The 20,825-nt window shown below is 42.4% G+C and overlaps 1 protein-coding gene across 12 annotated transcripts; it reads left to right on the top strand.

Moving 5' to 3' along the window:
• Nucleotides 1–189: 189 nt before the first annotated feature.
• On the top strand, nucleotides 190–20,512 carry RABGEF1 (RAB guanine nucleotide exchange factor 1). Of its 12 annotated transcripts, XR_015774420.1 has the most exons (12): nucleotides 530–703; nucleotides 8,636–8,821; nucleotides 10,278–10,444; nucleotides 11,421–11,540; nucleotides 13,557–13,577; nucleotides 14,134–14,303; nucleotides 15,899–15,980; nucleotides 16,333–16,465; nucleotides 16,858–16,949; nucleotides 17,254–17,510; nucleotides 18,434–18,913; nucleotides 20,015–20,512. XR_015774420.1 is itself a non-coding variant. In XM_014255041.2 (11 exons), the coding sequence occupies exons 2-11, from the start codon at nucleotides 8,643–8,645 to the stop codon at nucleotides 18,830–18,832; spliced, it is 1,620 nt and encodes a 539-aa protein (XP_014110516.2). In that variant the 5' UTR covers nucleotides 190–264; nucleotides 8,636–8,642; the 3' UTR covers nucleotides 18,833–20,512. The 12 variants fall into 12 exon arrangements, 11 of the variants coding, with proteins under 11 accessions (XP_014110516.2, XP_087922197.1, XP_087922195.1 ...); XM_014255041.2 differs by lacking the exon at nucleotides 530–703 and adding an exon at nucleotides 190–264 and having other exon boundaries at nucleotides 18,434–20,512; XM_088066071.1 differs by lacking the exon at nucleotides 530–703 and adding an exon at nucleotides 215–278 and having other exon boundaries at nucleotides 18,434–20,512.
• The last annotated feature ends 313 nt before the right edge of the window (nucleotides 20,513–20,825 follow it).

The raw sequence follows: 20,825 nt of genomic DNA, 5'->3' as shown, positions 1-20,825 counted from the left end.
CTGAGAAGAGGGACTGTGGCTGTGCTCACACCAGCACCGCGGCCGCGCTCCAGCCCCGCTGGCCCTCAGCACCGCCGCTCCGCCCAGCCCGGCCGGGCCCCGCTTCCTTCCGGGCTCGGTCCCGCCCCGGAGGTGCCGCCCGCCCTTCCGCCGGAGCCGAGGGAGGGACCGAGGGAGGGGGCGGGCGGCGCCGGGGCCGTGAGGGGCCGCGGCGGCAGCAGCGCAGCGGAGCGGCCGGGCCGGCCCCGCCGCCCGGGACAGCCGGTGAGAGCCACAGGGTGAGGGACAGCGGGGCCGCCCGGGGTCGGGGACGGCGGGGGCGGCCGTGTCCCCCCGGATATCGCTCGTCCTGAGGGTCGGGGGTCGGTGTCCGCCCCGCCGAGGGGCTTCACACCGGCCCCGCTGCCGCCTTGGGCCTGGGCGAGGGGTCCTGGGCCCCGCGGGGGGCAGCGATCGGGATAAACGCCCGGATAAATACCGGGATAAACACCGGCATGTGTGGAAACTTGGCAAACCGCCTTCCTCCTCCGTGTGCAGCTCCTAAAACTAATTTTTATTAAATGTATATGTATACTTTCATTCGGTGGGTCTGTGCCGGTGGTTAACGGGGTGCAGGTGGCACTGACAGCTGTGCCAGTATGTTCCCCCAGCCTGTTTTCCTCATGAGTTTCCTGTGGATCAAGGAGTTTTTGCCCTTCTTTTTGTAAGTATTGCCGCTGTCCGGCTGAGGATTAATGTCCTTTATGCCCAAGCCGGGGGAAGTTTGGAGAATTTTTAAGATGCAGAGCGGTGCGTTCTGAATGCTTTTGTGGGTGTTCGCCCTCCTCCATGTGCAGCTCCTGAAGCTAATTTTGATTATCCATATTTTAGTTAATTCCCTGGGCCTGTGCCTGTAGTTAACAAGGTGCAGGTGTCACTGATGGCTTTACCAATAGTCCCCCACCCCAGCCTGTGTTCCTGATGAGCTCCTTACGGATCAATGAGGTTTGGGCTTTTTTCCTGTAAGTATTGTCCCTGCTTGGCTTGTCACTGCACATCTGAGGATCAAAGTCCTTTTAAGTCAAGCCAGGTGAAGTTTGGAGAATACTTAAAGATGCTGAGCAGTGCGTTTTGGACGCTGTTGTGGGTGTTTGTCGCTGCTTGTGGCACTGGAGAGTTCAGGTTGCTCCCTTGAAGCAGGGAGTGGCTCAGAGAGGGTGTGAGATACTGAGAGATGAATGATGTGCTTGAATTACCAAAGAAATCCTCTGAGGGGTTGGCTCAGTGCTGCCTGAAATCCTGCTGCTCTGTGGCAGGTGACTGGGTTGACTGGGAAGGCTTTATAGGCAAAATTAAATTGTTTTTTTTATTTGGCTGAGTGGGGCCCGGTGCTGGGAATTAGCAGCACTTGAACGGTTTGGGGGAAAAGGCTGGCACTGGGGAGGTTGTGATTTAAATCCATGATTGCCTTGCCATACTTTTGTTCGATGGGCTCATTTGAAACTACTTCTGACGTGTGAAATTCCCCGCACCAGGACTCTGAGGACTGCACTGAGCTCGTTTTGGTTTTCCAGTTACCCAGCACTTTTTTGAGACCAATGACCAAACCAGACCAGCGTGGAAGGATGAGGTGTTTCCAGGAACCGTGCTTTACTCAGGAATTGGATGTGCTGGCCTTCTGGACACGGTTACACAAGTGTTTTTTGCAGCAGGGATGATTAGGAAGGGAATTGTAGCTCAGTGGAATGTTTTGCTGACCAAGAAAAAGCCCAAAACAACACATAGTAGAAAGGGAGAGTAGGATAAAAAGCTAATTATACCAATTCCTGAGACTGCTTTACACAACAAACTGGTTATAAGCTTGAAGATAGTCCGTGATTCTGGTATTTAATTTTGTTCTGTGGTGTTATTTAAGCTAGAACAGCCTTTCTCAGCTCCTTCTTTCCTTGCTGTGTAATCCCCAATTATGCTTGGGGCTTTTTTTTTTTTTTTTCTCATGATTAACTAACTACGTGTGATCTGAAACTAGACCTGGAAGTTTTACTTGTGAAGTCATGTAATAATGCTACTTGTAACAAGTCAGGTACAAAGTGTATAAAACATTTTGAAGTTCTCTGAAGTTTTAGGCAACTTAATTTCTATCTGTGTCCAGGTGAGTGTGGTTGGCAGGACATAGTGTGTAGGAGGAGCCTGTTGCTGCTGTTTCTGAAGAGATTTTAGCAGTTTAAGCTAATCTTTTTGTTCTGACCTGAATTCCCAGTCAAGCAGCACAAACAGTTTTTAGATGTTTCCTGTGATTTCGTTTAAAGCACAGTTGTGGGTCACATGGAGATGGTGAGACACAGCCTGATCACTGATGTCATGGGGACAAACCAAACCTGTCCCCCTAGGCCTGTGCTGACATTTGAAGGGAAAACACAACTCCAAGCTGAGGAAATTGAGAGCTGGAGCCTTGTGGCCATTGGGATTTTGGAGCTTTGAAGCAGAGGCTTCAATTTCCCCTCCAAATGCCAGGACCCAGCTCTGTGGTTTGTTTGAAGTGGCTGCTCTGATGTTTCTCTTCTTGGGACTATTTTTTAGCAGCCTGCACTGTTTGTCCTACAACTGCTGTAGCTGAAATCCTATAATTGCAAGAAGGATGTGCATTAAAAGTGTGAGAGCTGCAGAGAGTGTTTCTTGCCTAATTCCCAACATGTCTAATGGCTTTTGTATTTTCTGTTCCCGAGCCTGAGATCATCCTGCCCCACCCTTTCCTTGGGAGGAAATTAGCTCATGGTTAATTACGCTGCAGCTAATTACATGCCTGAGTGTTTGGGGTTACACCTGAATCACGACTCTTTCAACACGTAGGTTGCTGCTCTTCAGCATTTTGGGGTGTTTGCGTCAGTGGTTCTTTGGAATAAATACATTTTCTATTGGCAAAATATAAAATACACCTTGACTCCATCTTTTGATGCCCTTTCTAACCTACCTCACAAATCTATTTTTAGTAATTAAAGTTGCTGGCTGCTGTCTTGTTCTGAATTATGATGGAGTATTCAAGCACCAGTAAAATGTGAACCAACAGCAGTTCATGTAAGAATTGTGTGTTTGGAGGCTTCCCTGGTTTTCTTTTTATTTGTATCTGCTGTAAAATTCCATTTCTGTGGATGGCCATTAATGATCAGAGAGCTGCAGTGAGTTCACAGTGAACACTCTTTGGGGCACTTTGATGTTTTTTGAATTAGAAGAATTCAAGTTGTTCATTAAGTGCTAGAGTGACTTTTGAAGAGCTGAATCACATTTGCTTCAGCCCAGTGAAAAAGCTGCTGTAGGTTGTTGCTGATGCCTGGGCCAAAATTTTTATTTTTTTTTTGGAGAAAACTTAATTTTAGGGAGGGAAGAAAAAAAACCACAAACCAATAACACAAAAAAAAAAAAAACAAAAAAAAAAAACCAAACCCAAAACATCCCCACAACCCAAACCAAACCTACCTGTTCCTGATCTGTGTTTTATGGTTTTGGACACATTTAATTAAGTTGTTACCAATACTGAACGCATTTATAGAAGTTCAATTATAGAATTAAAGCTACTCCTTTAATGTCCGGGGTTAGTTTGTGGAGTTACTTAAAAACTGCTCTTCACAGCTTGTAATAATTATAAATTGATTTCAATTAGCTCTTACTGAAGGTGTTTATTGATTGATTTAGCAAGAGCCTTTCTGTTCAACTTTGAATATGAGCTTTTCCAGCCAGCTCTCAAAGGTGACCTCAGCAATCCAGGACTAGTAAATAGTTTATGAGCCAGCAGGTATCTCCTCACAATCTGCACTGGTAATAAAGGTACAGATCATTTTGCCTGCTCCAAGCAAGGCAGGGAGATGGAAAAGAACCAGAAAACCAGCTGGGGGTGTTGGAGCCCCTGGTAAATCCCTGCTGCTCCTAAAGCATCTTTCACCCAACCCTTTTCCCCAAGCCAAAGCTGTGTCTGCAGGCTTTGTGCTGTGAGAATTTCTTGTGTTTCTTGCTGAAAAGAAGCTATTACATAAGTTTAGGCTTTCATGTGTGCATTAAATCAGCCCTGGGTGACTGATTTGGGTTGGAGGAACCCTTTTTTTCCCTACCACATAAAAGCTGGGGATGCATCTGCTCCTTGCTGTGACTGATACCTGATTTTATATATTTAATATGAATTTTCTGGTTATTTTCTAACTTGGTTTGTGTGAAAATGAAAATTTAGTATTTTGCTGTTACTGAGCTACAAAAGGTCCCAAGTCCTGGAGGAATGATTGCTGCTCATTCATGTTTCCTGCATCTTAACTCTCTCTGTGTTGTCTCCAAGGTGGTTCAAAGTGTGTGACAGGGAAAGTGAAGTGGCTCATAGCCAGAATATTTTGCAGGGAAGTTGGTTTTTGTTCCTGGTGGTGGTAACTGAAACCCTGCAGTGTTTGCAGACATTCTCAGTTTCAGCTTTACAGAGCCACGGAGGGCAGGCAGCTGCTTTGTCCTTCCTGAAAAATACTCTGTGACTCCCCATTTTCTGAAGGGAGAGCTGTGGTTTGTCTCCTTGGATGACAGACTGGACAGGAAAAAAATTCAGGGATGTGAACAAGGATGAGAAATCTCCGAGTTGGTATTGCCCTTCTTAAAAGGTGTTTGCTCTGAATGGATGAATAAAAAGAAAAAGAAATTATGTAAGTGTGGGTAGAGCGAGAAAAAGATGTTGATAGGAAGATGTATTTGAGAGCTTCAGAAGAAATTGCATTAAAGCCAGTAGAAAGCTAATTTTGAATTAAACCACAGTGATTTGGTGGTTTTTTTCATCATAACAAAACTACTGTGAGATGCTCTAAAAAGTCTGGAGCTGATCTGATCTGTCATTAGAGACCTTTGATGTGCAGCCCTGCAGATAGATCTGATTTAATATGAATCATAGGCCTCCTTTCCTGTTGATTTCAGAAGAATTTGGAAAAATAAAGCTGGACATGCAGATCATGGAGGTTCAAACTGGGAATTCTTGTGTCAGGAAGACAGGGAGCATTTTGGTGTCCACAGCCAGCAGTGGGACACCTTTCCAGGCTGTGATTATCCCAAATAAATCCCTTGGGAGACAACCACCATGTGTGAGGTGTTCTTTAAAAATCATAAAAAATAGTTGGGAGATTTCCATTTTTCCATTTCAGCGGAGAACAGGAGACCAGAAGCTTTTGCTTGCAAATAAGTAACATTAAGTAAAGGCATTTTATAAATTAATAACTAAGTTTAAGAGCCTATTCTTTTCCTAAACTCTTCAAAGGGGTGTTGCTAATTAACACAGCTATTAAGGTGTGATGAGGTCTGGTCCTGGCACAGAAATGCTCAAAAGAAGGTTCTGTCTCATGGTGTTTGTGAGGTGTCATTCTTGCCTTCCCTGATGAGATGCCCAGCAGAGCCTTTTGAAACACTCACTAAGCAAAGCAGTGGATGAATATATTTTAAATTACATTAAATGTTGCTCCTGGGAGGGAGATGTGGTGATGCAATAGGATGTTTGGTGCAAAGCACCTCTCCAAATCGTAGTTAATGTTATTTATGATCTTCTGGTCCTTTATTGTACTTCTGGATTCGATTTATTTTTTTATTTTTATTTTTTTTTAATGTGGAAGTTTGTTACCTTCCTTATGTTCTGACTTCTCAATGGGCAGGTGGTGTAAAGGTGTTTGGAGTTGCCTGCTCTCCAAACTCCAGAAAAACAACAAATTTAGGGTTTTCATTTGAATTGAAGTTAGAAGTGAGCGTTGAGCATGCCATGCATTCAGGGCAGGAGTGAAAATAAGAGATCTGACCATGCAAAATGTGAGGTGTGACTGTGCAAACACTCTGAGGAGGTGATTGTTGGATAAGGAGTGATCACCTTTAGCTGGAGTGGGAGGGAGAGAAAGGAGGGGAAAAAGCATTTCAGACACTCAACAGCACCAAAAACCACATTTTTATTATGTAATATAATGTAAGCAGTTATTTACTTGCCAAAAATTAATATTATGAGGGTTTTCTCACATTCATTTTATCAAAACCCGAGTTGTTCTCTTTATTAAAATATTAATGCTGACCTGCAGAAATCATCTGGGAAACTTTTTTTTTTTTCACAAGGGCGTTTTCTGTGTGAAGGGAGGCGAAAGTCTCAGCTTTGTGTGCAGCATGTGACTCCTTGCTGTGCATCAGGGTGACTCCTGTGTCCCCACACCGGGGCTGGTGGCACTGCCAGCACTCAGACGGAGGGCAGGGCTCTTGACTTTGCAGCTCTTTGCAGCCCTGCTTTGCTCCCTCTGGGCAAAACTGCTGAGCAGAACTTTATTTTTAGTTTAATGTACACGCACAGGGTGCCAGAGGGATCGGTGGCACAAAGGGGATTTTTGTGCCTCTCTGGAGCAGTGAAAGTGCCCAAGTGGCAGAGAAACCGTGCTGTGTTCTCAGGTGTTGGGGTGGGAGAGAAGCAGGGTCAGGTATTTCATTCTACTCCTTTAATTTTCAAATTAGAGTCTGGAATGTGGTGCTTTTGAATGAGAACAGACACCTGAATTCTTGGAATTATTGCAGTTCAGAGTTGTTACTCTGTTCTGTTATAGGGTTTTGTTTCCTCTGGTGACAGAGATCCCTGTAAAATTTTTGGGAAGTTTGTGATATGAGAATGTTTTTATTTATTGTGTTTTTGTAGTTTACACTGAAAACATTGACGAATCAGCTTTGCATTAATGGCAGTTAAACATTTGATGAATATTTATAGCATTTTTTTCTAAAACAGGCACCAGCAATAGAGGTCTCTGGCCAAAATGCTGCTGCAGCTTCTGCTTTTGGGAAGTGGTCATGAAAATGAATCAGTGAAGAGTTTCAGCTTTTGCTTCCCATTTCTTTTCAGAATTGTTGCTCAAGGACATGAGTGACGCTCTGGGAATGGCCTGAGTGTGCAAATCCTGCCAAAATGCAATTCCTGCCCAGGCTGTGCAGCTGACACACACTGAAAGTTTAATTTCTGAACTCTGAGGTGTTGGCAGCCAGGGGCTCCCACACAGACCTTCCTTGAGAAGTCAGGAAATGAAACCAAAAATTGTTGTGAAAGCAACATATTTGTTTCTCAGTTATTTCTGCATATGTTAATGAAATAAAGCTCTCAAATGTTTAAAATATATGGGGTTTTCCCCCCATTTTTCTCTGCAGCAGCACAATATTGACTGTCAGACTCTTCAGTATTCAGAAAGTTTTCAGCTGCTCTCTCATCTATAAAAATGAGAACATGCAGCAATAAATTATGTCATTAAGAAATTAATTCCCTTAATATGCATGTCTCTACAATGAAACTATTTTTAGGTTATTTTTAGAAACTCTATTTCTTTCAAAAATAGAAAAGTGGAAGAAATCTTAACACTTACATAGATAAGATGGGATATTTAATTTGTTCCCCCTTCAGAAAAAATAATGTGTTTCCTGTTACTTTGCTTAAAATAACTTGATTAGATTAATGGGAAATGTTAAACATTATCAGTATTTTAAAATGGATAATTGAGCTTGGAACAAAAGAGCTGGAACTTCCTGTAGTAGAAAACTCTCAGTGATATTTGTGCATATTCCATCTTTTGCTGGATGATCCAGAGAAGAGTTTGGGGTGGAATTCCAGGGGAAAAGACAATAGCTCTGATTCAGTTACTGATGTTCTTCAGATTGCGAAAATCCCTTTTCCTCTTGCTTTCCATACGTGACACCTCTGGAATGGCAGGAAGGGAAAGGGGCTGGATTTACTGGACAAAACCTTGCTGTGCTATTTCTGCTGTCAATGTTTGACAATATTGCAATCCAAATATCAATATTTTAATGTGCACACCTTAACCTTGCTGGTGCAGATACTCCTGTGCTGTTTTCTCCTCAAATCACTCCAGCATTTCCCATTAGTAGCAGGGAGCTGGAATGTGGGATGGTTTCTGTCAGGAAAGGAAGAGGAGGCTGAATGCTCCAAGACAGGCTTGGCAGGGTGCTGGTGTGGGCAGGAGAATCTTTTTGTTGCAGTCACTGAATATAAACCCCCCAGAGCTATGCTGTGTTTAACTCTGGCAGGACTTGCAGGAGATGGGGATGTGCCTTGGCCATGTGTGGATGTGCCCAGCTGGGTCAGCTGTGATTCCTCACTGGGCCCTGAAGACACTTTTGGCGGCCAAAGATCCCTAAACCCTCACCAGTGTGGTTCTGTGTGGGCACAGTCTCAGATCACAATATATTCTATGTGCTTTGTTGGTTTTTGGAACTTTATTTCTTTCTCTTCCCCATTGCTTTGTGCCTCTGGCTGTCAGAACAAGGTGGTGGTGAGAGTAGAGCCTTGAGCTTTTGTTCCCTGGCTGTGGGACTGTCACTGCAAAGATGTGCCTTGGCAATTTGTCCCTTGGTTGTGGGACTGTCACTGCTGCCCTGGGACTCTTTCTGGAGCTGTGTGGGGGTCACAGCCCTACAAAGACATGCTCGTGCTGCCCCTGGCTTTGGGGCTCCTGGTTATGTAACTGTGCCCTTCCTCCCGTGGCATTCATTTTGTTGCTATGGAGCTGTTAAATAATTCAGGCAGGTGACTCCTTTCCAAAGGCAAACCCTCAGAAGAAATGATTTCTAGCGGGCTGCTGCCACGCTCGTGTTTTTAACCCTTCTCCTCTTCCGCCAGGAGGAAAATGAGCCTGAAATCCGAGCGCAGAGGAATCCACGTGGATCAGTCGGAGCTGCTGTGCAAGAAGGGCTGTGGTTACTATGGCAATCCTGCTTGGCAGGGATTTTGCTCCAAGTGCTGGAGGGAGGAATACCACAAGGCAAGGCAGAAGCAGATTCAAGAGGATTGGGAGCTGGCAGAGCGGTAAAGAACCTTCTTTCTTCCTTCAGGGTGACTCCACCAAATTCTGTTCCTGCCTCCTGTTTCCTAGTCCTGTTTGCTCTGGCTCAGGTTCATCACAAATTCCCCAATTTGACCTTTCCAGCAGGAATTCAAACCTTCCTTTTGATGTAAAGATGAATATTTATGACGTTCTAGTATAAGAGGTGAAAAGACAATCTGGGAAGGAACAAATGTAAACAGAGCCAAACCTCCCAATGAATGCTTCGACCTAATTTGCATATGCAAATCTGTATTTCTGTCTAGCAGTTAGAAGGGTTAAAGGGACAATTTTGATTAAAAATACCCTCTGGAGATGGCAATTATTTTCTTGGGTGTAGGCAGCACCATGATTTTGCATTCCACTTGCTGATTAAAAACTGGTTTTAGTCTTGTCTGTGGTCATTGTTTTCAACTGCAGACTCAAGCCCAAGAACATAAAAGCTTTAGCTTTGCTAATTTAGGTAATTGTCTAATCACTTATTTTCTGCAAACCAATCTCATTTTCCTCGTGTGATAAACGCTTGACCCTGAAAATGGAAGATATGTTTTCAGAGGTCATGTCATTGTTTTCCTCTGCCATAAATGTCTTCAGCAGTTAATAAAAACTTTATTATTAGGGCAGATAGTTATGCTGCCAGTCTTGGATCATCTCTAAAACAAAGTGGGGTATTTTAAGAATTTTCAATGAGTAGCTGGGAGACGCTAAAGGCACAGATAAGCTGTGATTGTTTGTTGCAGTGAACAGACAGGCTTGTCAGCACTGATAAGATACAATTCTTGCCTCAAGAGATTGTAGATCCCAGACTATTTATGGTCCATCCTGAGCTGGAGGGATGTTTAAAGACAATTATTCTGCCTCCCAGCATCTTGAAGGGAGATAGAATGTAGCCTATTTGAATACTCCTACATAGGAGAAAAGATTGCAGGATTGGTGAGTTTGCCCTCCTCTACCTTAGATTAAAAACTTGGCCTTTCAAACTTTGCCTCATCCATTCAAGCAGATATTTATTACCAAAGCAGATTGTGACAACAACGATCTCTTTCCCAAAGTACTCCTGAGATTGGGACACAGTATTTTGCTTTTGTAAGATGGGGAATGACTGCCTGAGGTAACAGGCTGGGGAACTCCGTGTGAGGCAGGGAGGAAGGCAGTGAATCTGCTGCTGGAAACCCTCCCCTGTGCCTTTAGAGAATTCAGAGTGTGACACGAGGGGAAGGTGACCATGGTTAAACCTCAGTCTTCTCCCTTATGACCTCACTATTTAACCCTGAGCTTTCCCTCACTGCAGCAGGGAAGGGGTGGGTGTCCTGTACTGAAGGGAGATAGGCAGCAGGAAGAATTAACATGTCAAATGAGTAATTAGTGATTGCACAGGAAATCAGCTCCTTTGTCTTGTTTCTAAGCCCTTAAATCAAACCTGTATTTCTCTAACTCCAGGCTCCAGCGTGAGGAGGAAGAAGCCTATGCCAGCAGCCAGAGCACCCAAGGGGCACAGTCCCTGACCTTCTCAAAGTTTGAGGAGAAGAAAACCAATGAGAAAACAAGAAAGGTCACTACTGTGAAGAAGTTCTTCACTGCTTCCTCCAGAGCAGGAGCTAAGAAGGGTAACTCCCCTTTGCTTGTCATGCTTCTGTACATTTTAAAACTAAAAGCTTTTGGCAGATGTTCTAAAAGGCAGATTAATGCTCTGTGCTTTGACTTTCGAAAGTTGGAATAGTGATGCTTCTGGAGACTGATTGTTACTGAAAACACAGAAAAATGTGAGTGATGCCAAACAGTCTTAAATGGAGCAGTGCCCTGCTAAACCTGTGTTTGTATGTGATTATACAGGAGGTCTTCCACTAAACAGCATAAATGTGTTCCTGGTGGTGGCACTGCGCTGCTGAGGGGAAGTTCCTTGTTCCTCTGGCACACATTCCAGTGAAATTCCTGATTCAGCCATGGTGTCACACCAGGATTTAGGGCTGGAAGGGGAATTCCTCCTGGACAGAGCAACAGAGAAGGTGCTGGCAGTCAGTCACCTCAACAAGCTGCTGTGTCTGAGTGTGATAGAAACCCTGAGATAAAATATCAGCTGATGCTGCCAGAGTGCCTCACTTTGACAGGGAGAAATGGGATGTGTGAGCTGGGTGCCTTGAGCTGCACATAAATGTGAGGCTGGCAGTGTTTGTGTGGGCTGGGAATATCAAGTTTGTGGCTGGCTGGCTGTTTGTTCTACAGAATGTGTTACAAGCAGGAGTGATGAATGGCACTGCTGGCTTTGCATAGCAATAGCTCACACAGGCAAAAGCTGGGAAATGCTGGGCTGTGGAGGAGGAATTCCAGAAGGAAAAGCAACATTAATCTGTCTTAACCTTAGAGACCATGCATTTCCCTAATTTGAAATTCAGCATTTTTCTGATTAGAGTTGTCCTGGTGCATGGCAGCAGCTGGCTACATGAGGCATTCATTCACCTGTGGTTTTGGTTTTTTAATGTTCGTTTTTCTCACTTTCCATCTTTTCTTTTTTTATCCCTTCACCACCTGTTCTGCCACGCTCCCACTCTTGGTGCCTTGCCTGCTTTGGCCTTTTTATTTCAGCAGCTCAAGAGAAAACCCCTAAGCAAGGACAGCTTGGGAGGGAGAGAAATGCTGATAACATTCTCAGGGATTTGAAGGAGATTTTTACTCCCTCCTGGGAACTGGCTTCCCCTTCTGAAGGTAATGCAGCACAGCCTGGGCGAGCTGTCTGCCTGGTTTTAGTAAGCTTGGCTCTTAGTTGGGCTTTGCTAAACACAAACTAGGGTTGTGCCAGTTGTAACTTCGCTCTTCAGCATGAAGATGGCAAAAAAAGCAAGTCCAGCATCCTGAGGTGATGTTGAATCTTTAAAACAATTCTTTGCTTTTTAGTAGGGAGTCATAGGAGTAAAGCTGAATCATCATTGAGCTCCCCCTTAGAATTAGGATAAAAAAACCCAAAATTTTGTAAGAATTAGCCAAATCTTGTGCTGCTTTGTTTTTATTAAAAAAAAAATAAATCCAAGTTGCTGTTACAAATCTGATTATTATGAGTCAAAACTATTGAAGTTGGCATTTCAAGAACTTTGGCATTTTCAAAATGTCTCCAGATGTTTTTTATATAAACCAAGAAGAAAATTTCCCATCAAGAGGAGACACTGGTTTAATTTAAACCAAAAGGGACACCAAACCCCTTGATGCAAACAGCTCTAAGAGCTCATCCTCCATTATTTGTTTGCAATCCTGGCTTGTTCTGCTGGCAAAAGAAACATTCAGATGTTTATTAAGTTGCAGGAAGGTGATGAAGGGCTGTGTGTAACAGAGCTGGTGACAAACCCTGTTTCATATTCCGTGCTTGGACTGGGCTTCATGGCCATGGCACAACCATAGTGAATCCCTGGAGTGCTCCTGTTCTGCTGTGACAAGTGGCTTTCCTGTAGAAAGATTTAAATATTAATTATGTTTATTCTTTGCAAAGCCAATCCTTCCTTAACTCTTCCCATGCTCGCTCCTGGCATTTTGGCATTTTCCTCTGCTGGGCTCTCTTTAACTTGTTGGAATTCCTTGGCTGTAATCAGCTTCTTTTTAGTTAGACTGAATTTTTTGAGAACATAGGACAAACTTGAGGATTTTTTGTTGCTGGAAGTTTATTTGTTCCTGCAGCCCTTGGTAATCAGTGCAGATTAATTTTCCTTAAGTCAGGGTTTCAGCTCTGAGATTAGTGAAGCTGCAACTACCAGTGTAACTCAAGTGTAATTCTTGGTGTAACTCATTAAAAGGCAGTTCATTCTAATTAACATTCACTTTTTAATACTTAATATTAATCTGCCTCAGTTGACTACATCTCTCTAGTAACTAAACAACAATCCCGTTTGAATTTGTAACTGAAAAAGTAATATTCACATTCCTTAAGGTCAAATAGTAAAATAAGGCTCATTATTTTTATATAAGAGTGAACTCATTGTTGAAGTAAGTAAATAAACCTTCAGCTGTACTGTGAAATGAGATCAGTGATTAATCCTGGAAGAAATATCTGATAATTCTGCCCTTTTCTTTGTTTATTATTTCCAAATAAGCTTTCTGCTTCTCTGATGTTAAATGTCACAAATTTCATAAAGGCCACCCTTCAGCTGGAATCCTGTGTAGGATTTGGGATCCATCCAGTGAATCTTAGATATAAAGGCAATGGAAGGAAATCCCCTCTGGAAAAGTGTCCTTGAGTAACTAGAAAGGAGTTGGATTTGCACTCTCTATCTCAATTGCTGCAGTTGGAGTTTAAATATTTGCAAAACCTGTTATTGTTCTGGGCACTGAAATGCCAGAGGTGCTCTGATGGTGCCTGACCAAGTTTTTCCCTGTGCTGAAGTGTGGAGCTTTGGTCAGAGGAGCAGAGTTTGGTATTCACTGGGTGACACAACTTTGGATTTTCTGTAGTACTGAATCTCTTTAAAAACAAATAACAACCAAAAAAAAACCTACTAAGCTCTCTAATCCAAATTAAACCAATTTAAACATATTAATCCCATTTCTTTCTTTTTCCTTTGGAGTTCTGCATGCTTGTTGAAAGCAGGATTTCTGTGCATGTGAAGTGTTTTCAGGTTGAAAGCCGTGTTTGTGTCGTGCTGACCATGAATATTTTCATGTTTTCTGTCTCTCTGCTGCTTGCCTCTCACCACGTTCATTTCCACCACCTCTATTCAATCCCTCCATTTCCAACAGCGTTGGCTGGCAAGCTGAAAGGTGGGTGAAGGTATTGGAGCAGCACAATTAACTTGGAACTTGGAAAATCAGATGTTTTTGTGGGAATACCCCCCATGGGTGCAGCTCTGACAACTTGCAGTGCGTGTTCCTTGAGCAGAACTGCCCTGAGCTGCTTGGGAGGTGTTGGTGCACGGAGTGTGGAGGTCAGGGAGAGTGGGGAAACCACCCCATTATCTTTAGGAACCTGCAGATTCACAGCTGGAAACCTTAAGTGGGATGTCTGACCTGGGAGTGAGTGTAAAACCCAAAAGCAACCCTGTGTTGCAGTCACTTGTAATATAAAAAGGCCATTAGTGTGAACAGGGGTGTGGATCTCAACATTCCACTTCAGTGGGATACTCAGTTTTCCTGGAGATGTGTTTAATAATTACTGCTGTGTTTAATAATATCCTGCATTTCCCTGGCAAAGCTTGAGAAATAAATGACCGATTGTCTGCACAGCTACAAAGAAAAAAAATAACTCAAAATGATAAAACCATTTGGAAACTATCCATTGGTGTAAAAAGCTGATGTGCTGTGCCCTGAATTTTGCTAGCAGAAATCCAGGAGGCCAAGGCTCCCAGCCCTTCCATCCACAGGCAGGCCAGCATCGAGACAGACCGAGTGTCCAAGGAGTTCATAGAATTCATCAGGACATACCAGAAGCCTGGCCAGGATATCTACAAGCAATGCAAACTCTTCTTGGACAGCATGAGTCACAAAAGGGTGAGCTCTGAATGCCTCTTGTCTCAATAAAATGGGGGAACTGGGGAGAGAGGGAGGAAATGCTGCACTTCTTCCAGCAGGTTGGATTTTCTGGAGTGGGGCAGGAGCCTGCAGATGATTGGATTAATCAAATTAAGATCTAGGTGCCTTGTTTTTTTGGTTGAGACCATGCTTCTAACCCCAAGCATGCCAGATAAATTAGTCCTGACTAAATCCCACATGAATTAATCCGTTCAGCAATATTCTACATTAATATGACTTGTGGAAATTATGTAAGATACCGCCTGGTGAGTTTTTAGATATCACATAGTGGTTTGGGTTGGAAGAGAATTAGAGATCATCTGGTTCCATGGGCAGGGACACCTTCCACGGTCCCAGGTTGCTCCAAACCCCATCCAGCCTGGCCTTGGACACATCCAGGGATGAGACAACTTAAGCCTAAAAACTTCTAAAGATAATTCAGTACCAACCCACCCCTCTCCTTTTATTGGGGAAGGGGAAATTGACTGTGCTGCTTTTTTTAAATAAGAAATAAGTGTTATGTCTTCATTTTCCATTAAAAAAAAAAAAAAATCAATGTTCTTGAAATATTAATCAATCTGTGGTGCCACCTATGGTTGGAATGAGTCAGAATTCAGCACAACTTTTTTTTCCTCCTCCCCTTCTTCTCCCTTTCCTATTTAGTTCCTCAAATTGTCTCCTCATGAGTTCTCATGGAATCTTACATTCCCTCTACTTTGAAATCTTCTTGAACTTTTATTTCTTTTCTTTTAGACCTGTTCATTATGAGCACAGAGTTTGTGAGAACAGCGTGGGTTTTTTTTGGCTTCGAGCACTGAAGGTGTTCTCATTTCCTATTTCAGCCTTCTCAAAACATGGGATTTTTTACTACACACAAACCAGGCCTAAAATCCAATCTCAGCAAGAACTGGGACTTGTGTTCAGGAAAATGTCCAAGTTTTTTGCTTTAGAGAATTCAGAAATCAAATTCTCCCCCCACTTTTTAAAATAATGATTCATTATTAAAGTAATATAATTTATTTTTTTATTTTATTATTATTTTTTTGTTTCATTTAATGATTAAAATTGCCTCAATTAAGTTAATTTTAAACCTTCAAACCTCTGTTATGTTCTTCAGGAGCTCGGTTAGCAAAAGCCAGTGTTGTTTTCACCAATATCACTGTGAATATATTTCACAGTAACTTTATCATCAGAAATGTCTGCTGTAGAGATATTCCTTCAAATAATTGATCTTTTTGGGGGTTTTATAGACTATAAATTGTCTTTTAAAAAATCAGAGGTTAAATAGGGACAAACATGTTGCTTAGTCAGAGTTATTTTGTCAGTGCTCCTCAGGGGAAAAAGCCATTGCACCTGTGCTAATCCATTTATTCAGTAAATCAGTACAAATCTTGCACACATTAAAGAGCCAGTGTTGGCTTCTCCTATTTTTAAATAAAATTGAGCCATTATAAACACATCTGATGACACCTGTGCATTCTCAGACTGTTACTGCAGCTGGACACTTCTTAAACCAAAACAAAACATGAACTGTTGCTGCCAGCTCTTCACACTTAATCCTTGTTCTCTTGCAGGATTTAAGCATTGAGGAGCAATCTGAATATGCCCAGGACTTCTACCAAAGCATAGCAGACAGGCTGCAGACACGTTGGAAAGGTACCAAGTTCTTCTTTTTCATCTTCTCCTGCTCCAAAAGCAGTGATGTGAAACTAAAGCCTCCTGAATTTTCAGTTAAAGCAAAGTATCCCCAACTTTTAGAAATGCTGGGAACAGGTTCTGGTACCAGAATTAGAATTGTTCCCTCTAGGAAATTTTGCTGTCTAAATACTTGTTTTTACAGCTTTCTTTTAAACTCTCAGTGGAGTTCTGCCCATTTTATTTTTATTTCCCATCATATCCATTTATGAACTCAGGTTGGCTTGAATGAGTAATATTAATTTGATGATATTGGGATTAAATCTTCCAAAGAGCCCTGAAATATTTAATTTGTGGGATTTGTCCCTTTCAGTGCCCCCTGAAAAAGTGGAGAAGGCAATGGATGAGGTTGAGAAATACATCATGACTCGACAGTATAAATATGTTTTTTGCCCTGAGACAACTGATGATGAGAAGAAAGACCTTGCTGTTCAAAAAAGGATCAGGTAAGGCTCGAAAGGAAAAATAATTGAGTAATCCCAAATTCTCTAAATGAGCTCTGAATCAACCATGTTAAAAAAACCTCGTGCTGTGCACAGAAAAATGGCTTGTTAAGGGCTCAAACTATTTTATTTAAAAGACAGAATGAATTAATAGGTGGGATAATGACAACCACTAGACTGAGAAAATTTGCTTTTGTTAAATCACAGCCAAAAAAAAAATTTAAATATGTAAGTACTTTCTCTGAAAATAAATTACTTCAGTGGAATAAACTGGTTTATGGCTGGAATAATGCCTGGATCACACAAAGCATTCCTTGTGCCCTGAATTCAGGAAACAGCTGGTTTCAAACACCTGGATGGCACTGAAGAGTTTAACCCTTTGTTTCCTGTCCCAGGGCTTTGCACTGGGTGACTCCCCAGATGCTGTGTGTTCCTGTCAGCGAGGAAATTCCAGAAGTCTCTGACATGGTTGTAAAGGCAATTACAGGTTTGTGAGTGATGAATTCTATGTTTACAGCTTTGAATTTCATCTCTCTTGCTTGTTGAGGTTATTTTTGCTGTCATCAGGGGGGCTCCAAGCTGTTAAATATGCAGGAATCTTTGTGGGTTTGGGATTTCATCTGGAGCAGGGATAATTTTCCACACTGAGGTGCTTAGGCTTGTCTGATCTACTTGAAACACTTCCCCACAGACAGAAATGATGCAATATCAAAATTACCCAGTAAATCCTGCTTATTCAGTGCCTGATGAATACAATTTGAATGATTTTTTTTCTATTTTTCCCCTCCCAGATATCATTGAGATGGACTCCAAGCGCGTCCCTCGGGATAAACTGGCCTGCATCACCAAATGCAGCAAGCACATCTTCAATGCCATCAAAATCACCAAGAATGAGCCAGCCTCTGCTGATGATTTCCTGCCCACCCTGATTTACATCGTGCTGAAGGGGAACCCCCCTCGCCTGCAGTCCAACATCCAGTACATCACTCGCTTCTGCAACCCCAGCAGGCTGATGACTGGGGAGGATGGATATTATTTCACCAACCTGGTGAGTGCAGGAGGAGGGGTGGGGCTGGTCAGCAAGGTTTGGGGTTTTTTTTGGAGGTAGGAATTGCCAGCAAAGGGGACCATAAATTAAAATTAATCTTCAAGCAGTGGTTGAGGTTACCTAAGAGTACAGCCAATTTTATTCCCTCTCTCTTCCTTCTCTGCTGTCCAAACCAGAGTTTTGTTTTCTTATTTTATAGCCTTAAACCCTTGGTTTGCAAAGTCTCATGCTAAGACTTGGGTGTATTTTTATCCTGCAAGGTCAGGACTTTCTGTTCCTCAAGCCCTGAGTTTGGGCTGTGTAGATGTTCCAGATGCAAAGTCCCCTCCTTGAGCCCAGGAGAGTTTCTTGAAGGCCCTGCAGAATTAGGCCATTTGTGTGTGGAGGTAAACAGGTTTTTTACAGCTCCTACAAGAGGCATTTCTTGGTGTGCTCTGCATTTTATCATAAAGAATCCTGGAGGGAAATTACAGAGTTGGATGAAATGCTTGGAATGTTAAAAGTTGATTTCAGTAGGAGCAGAGCATCCACCAGGTGAGCTGGGCTTTTGACGTTCCTTCCTTTAGGAAATTAATTAATCTGCAGATCAGATCTCTGCTGATCAGATAATTAAATATTAATACACTGCTCCTGTCTCCTTGGCATGTTCCTGCTGCTCCCTCACCTCCCAAACACAGAGACCCTGAGGTCTGGAATGTACCTTGGCAGCTCAATTTTTGATTTCTTCAAACTTTTAGGGAGAGGAAAGAGTTGTATGAGGTGTCTGATAAAATTAACTTCTGGAAAAGCTCATTTAGGGCATAAAATAAAATATTAAGAAATCAGTTTCTGGTGTAAGAGGAGGGTAAGGAATAGCAAATGGATACAGTCCAGTCTGTGGTGATTCCAATCTTGCAGTGATGCTCTCTCTGTTTTGTTTGCAGTGCTGTGCTGTGGCCTTCATTGAAAAACTGGATGCTCAGTCTTTAAATCTGAGCCAGGAAGATTTTGATCGTTTCATGACGGGCCAGACCTCCCCAAAAAAGCAGGAATCTGACAGTTTCTCCCCTGATGTGTGCCTGGGGGTGAAGCAAATGTGCAAAAGCTTAGACCTCCTCTCTCAGTTGAATGAGAGACAGGAAAGAATTGTCAGTGAAGCCAAGAAGCTGGAGAAAGACCTCATCGATTGGACTGATGGGATCACCAAGGAGGTGGAAGATATTGTGGAGAAATATCCCTTAGAAATAAAACCAAAAAGTCAAGCCTTAGCAGCCATTGACTCTGAAAACGTGGAGAATGACAAGCTGCCCCCACCACTGCAGCCTCAGGTTTATGCAGGATAATTATCCTCAGCTAGTTGGGAGGGGAAGGAAATTTAAGGCTTGAAAAATACAGAAAGAGCTTAAATCAGTACATTTTTAAAGGTAATTTTGGGTTTTTTTTGCTTTTTTTTTTCTTGGTTAAGTGTAATGAATTGTATTTATTTTAGTCTTGTAGATTTCTATTAGGCTTTGGTGGGTTTTTTGAACTGAATTTCGATTTTCTACGCAAACTGGTGTAATTTTTAAGCAACACTAGTCCATTGACATCTCTCCTGAAAGCTTCCTTCTAAGCATGCACTTGTTTTTAATAATTAGTTTAACTTGAAGCCAAGTTCCAGCAGGAAAAAAAGGTACCAATGTTTAGTCTGAACTTATTCTGTAGCTGTAAAGATGAACTATATATTGTAAAATATGTAAAATTGTAAATAGATTTCAAATCTAATGTCCCAACCGTGCATGAGCTCGTGTGTGAGTGAAAATGATATCAGAATATTCATTTTAGCACCTTTCACTTCCATCATGTTGCAGTAAAAAGGCAAAAAAAAACCTGTTGGAGTTTGGATAACCTGGAGGGGAGAACTGAGGAATGACAGAGGATGTTGTTGGAGTGATTTGCAAACTTGAAAAATCATCTTAATCTGCTTTGTTAAAAAAAAAATATTTAAAGGATGCCATTTCTTCATTTAAATGCTCTGTCAGAACACCTGCTAGCATTGAGTGGTGCAGAAAAATGCTGATTTTACTGCTTTGGAGGGGAATGTGGGGCCAGAAATCAGAAATATTTCAGGAATAGAATAATTATTTGTATTAAAAACTGCATAATATGGAACAAAAAAAGGGGGACAGGAAAGAGACCATGAAAGAGTTGCTCCAGAAGTGTCTCTCTCTCCTGGTTACTTCCATCAGTGGGATAAATTTTGGTTGCTTTTTTTGACAATCCTGGGAAATAAATAAAGTCATACAATTCGAGGTTGCTTTTCAGAAGGAGCAGGAGCAGAAAAATGCACTTTATTTCCATGAAACATCAACGTTCTGCTCTTCAGTGACCCCCTTAGCACCTTGAACAGCGAGCTAAAAATGGCTTTGTGTCACTAAAAGTCACTAAAATTCAGATCGGGGTGAAAGAAGAGCTCACCCCACAAAAAGCAGCCTCTCACAACAGAACTTTGAAACTCTTTCCATGTCATTTGAAATCTCTTCCAGCTCCATCCAGCCCTGGCTCCTTCGTGCACCTGAGATCTCAAACACGAAGCTCAGCTGGAGCTGCTTTTAAGCGATGTTTAATTCTTGCCATCGAGGAGGAGAGCGCCTACCTCTTGATTCATTCCCACTTCATTAAAGCACTGCTCCTATTAATTTTGCACTGCAATAACTTCAGACCACGACTGTGATTTCTCCCTTTTCTGGCAGTTTTTAGCCTTTTTATGAACTATGCACCACCCCTGGTGTTCCATAGAAGCAGCTGCAGCGCTGGCATGCTCACCAAAATTAAAAAAAAAAATCAAATTATTCCTTGTGTCACCAGGCCCAGATCGCTTCCCTAAATACTCCTGGGATTTATTCAGTTTATTTAGGTGCTAATTCTGATATCCAGGGCCACAGGTTTGTCCGGAGGAGGGGTGGGGGGAAGCAAACTTGCAGCTATTGTGTAAATGAGCTTGTTGAAATAAAAGTTCTGCCCTCGTTAAAGAGTCCCTCAAACCCTCCTCACCTTTTGTTATTCTATTAATGATTGATGGCGAGATAATCGCGGCCACTTCTGCATTCTCTGAGTCGGGAGACAATTCACGAGTACCCTTCAAGTGCTGGGTAACAATGTTTATTTTTATTTGCTTTGCAGAAAAGTCATTGGGGTGATTAAGCACTTCAGAACGCTTTTGTAACTAAATGTTTATTTTTCATGGGCCACCCTTGTAATCGAGCCGCTAAAATTGCGGGTGTTTTGAGGCAATTTATCAGGAAAAGTGGATTTCCACACCCTCCCTGGAGTAATCCCTGAGCGCAGAGGAGTTTA

The sequence above is a fragment of the Pseudopodoces humilis genome, chromosome 23 (genome assembly GCF_049639895.1).
Source record: "Pseudopodoces humilis isolate 2021_Gansu_Grassland_sample_001 chromosome 23, ASM4963989v1, whole genome shotgun sequence".
NCBI classification, from domain to species: Eukaryota; Metazoa; Chordata; class Aves; order Passeriformes; family Paridae; genus Pseudopodoces; species Pseudopodoces humilis.
This window is presented reverse-complemented; position numbering and strand designations above follow the sequence as displayed.

Excerpts from the sequence above, each read along its gene's own strand:
- RABGEF1 (XM_088066067.1), top strand. The coding sequence starts at position 639 with ATGTTCCCCCAGCCTGTTTTCCTCATGAGTTTCCTGTGGATCAAGGAG. Across the intron at positions 14,304-15,898 it reads ACAGCATGAGTCACAAAAGG|GATTTAAGCATTGAGGAGCA; the intron begins GTGAGCTCTGAA and ends GTTCTCTTGCAG. Across the intron at positions 15,981-16,332 it reads GCTGCAGACACGTTGGAAAG|TGCCCCCTGAAAAAGTGGAG; the intron begins GTACCAAGTTCT and ends TGTCCCTTTCAG.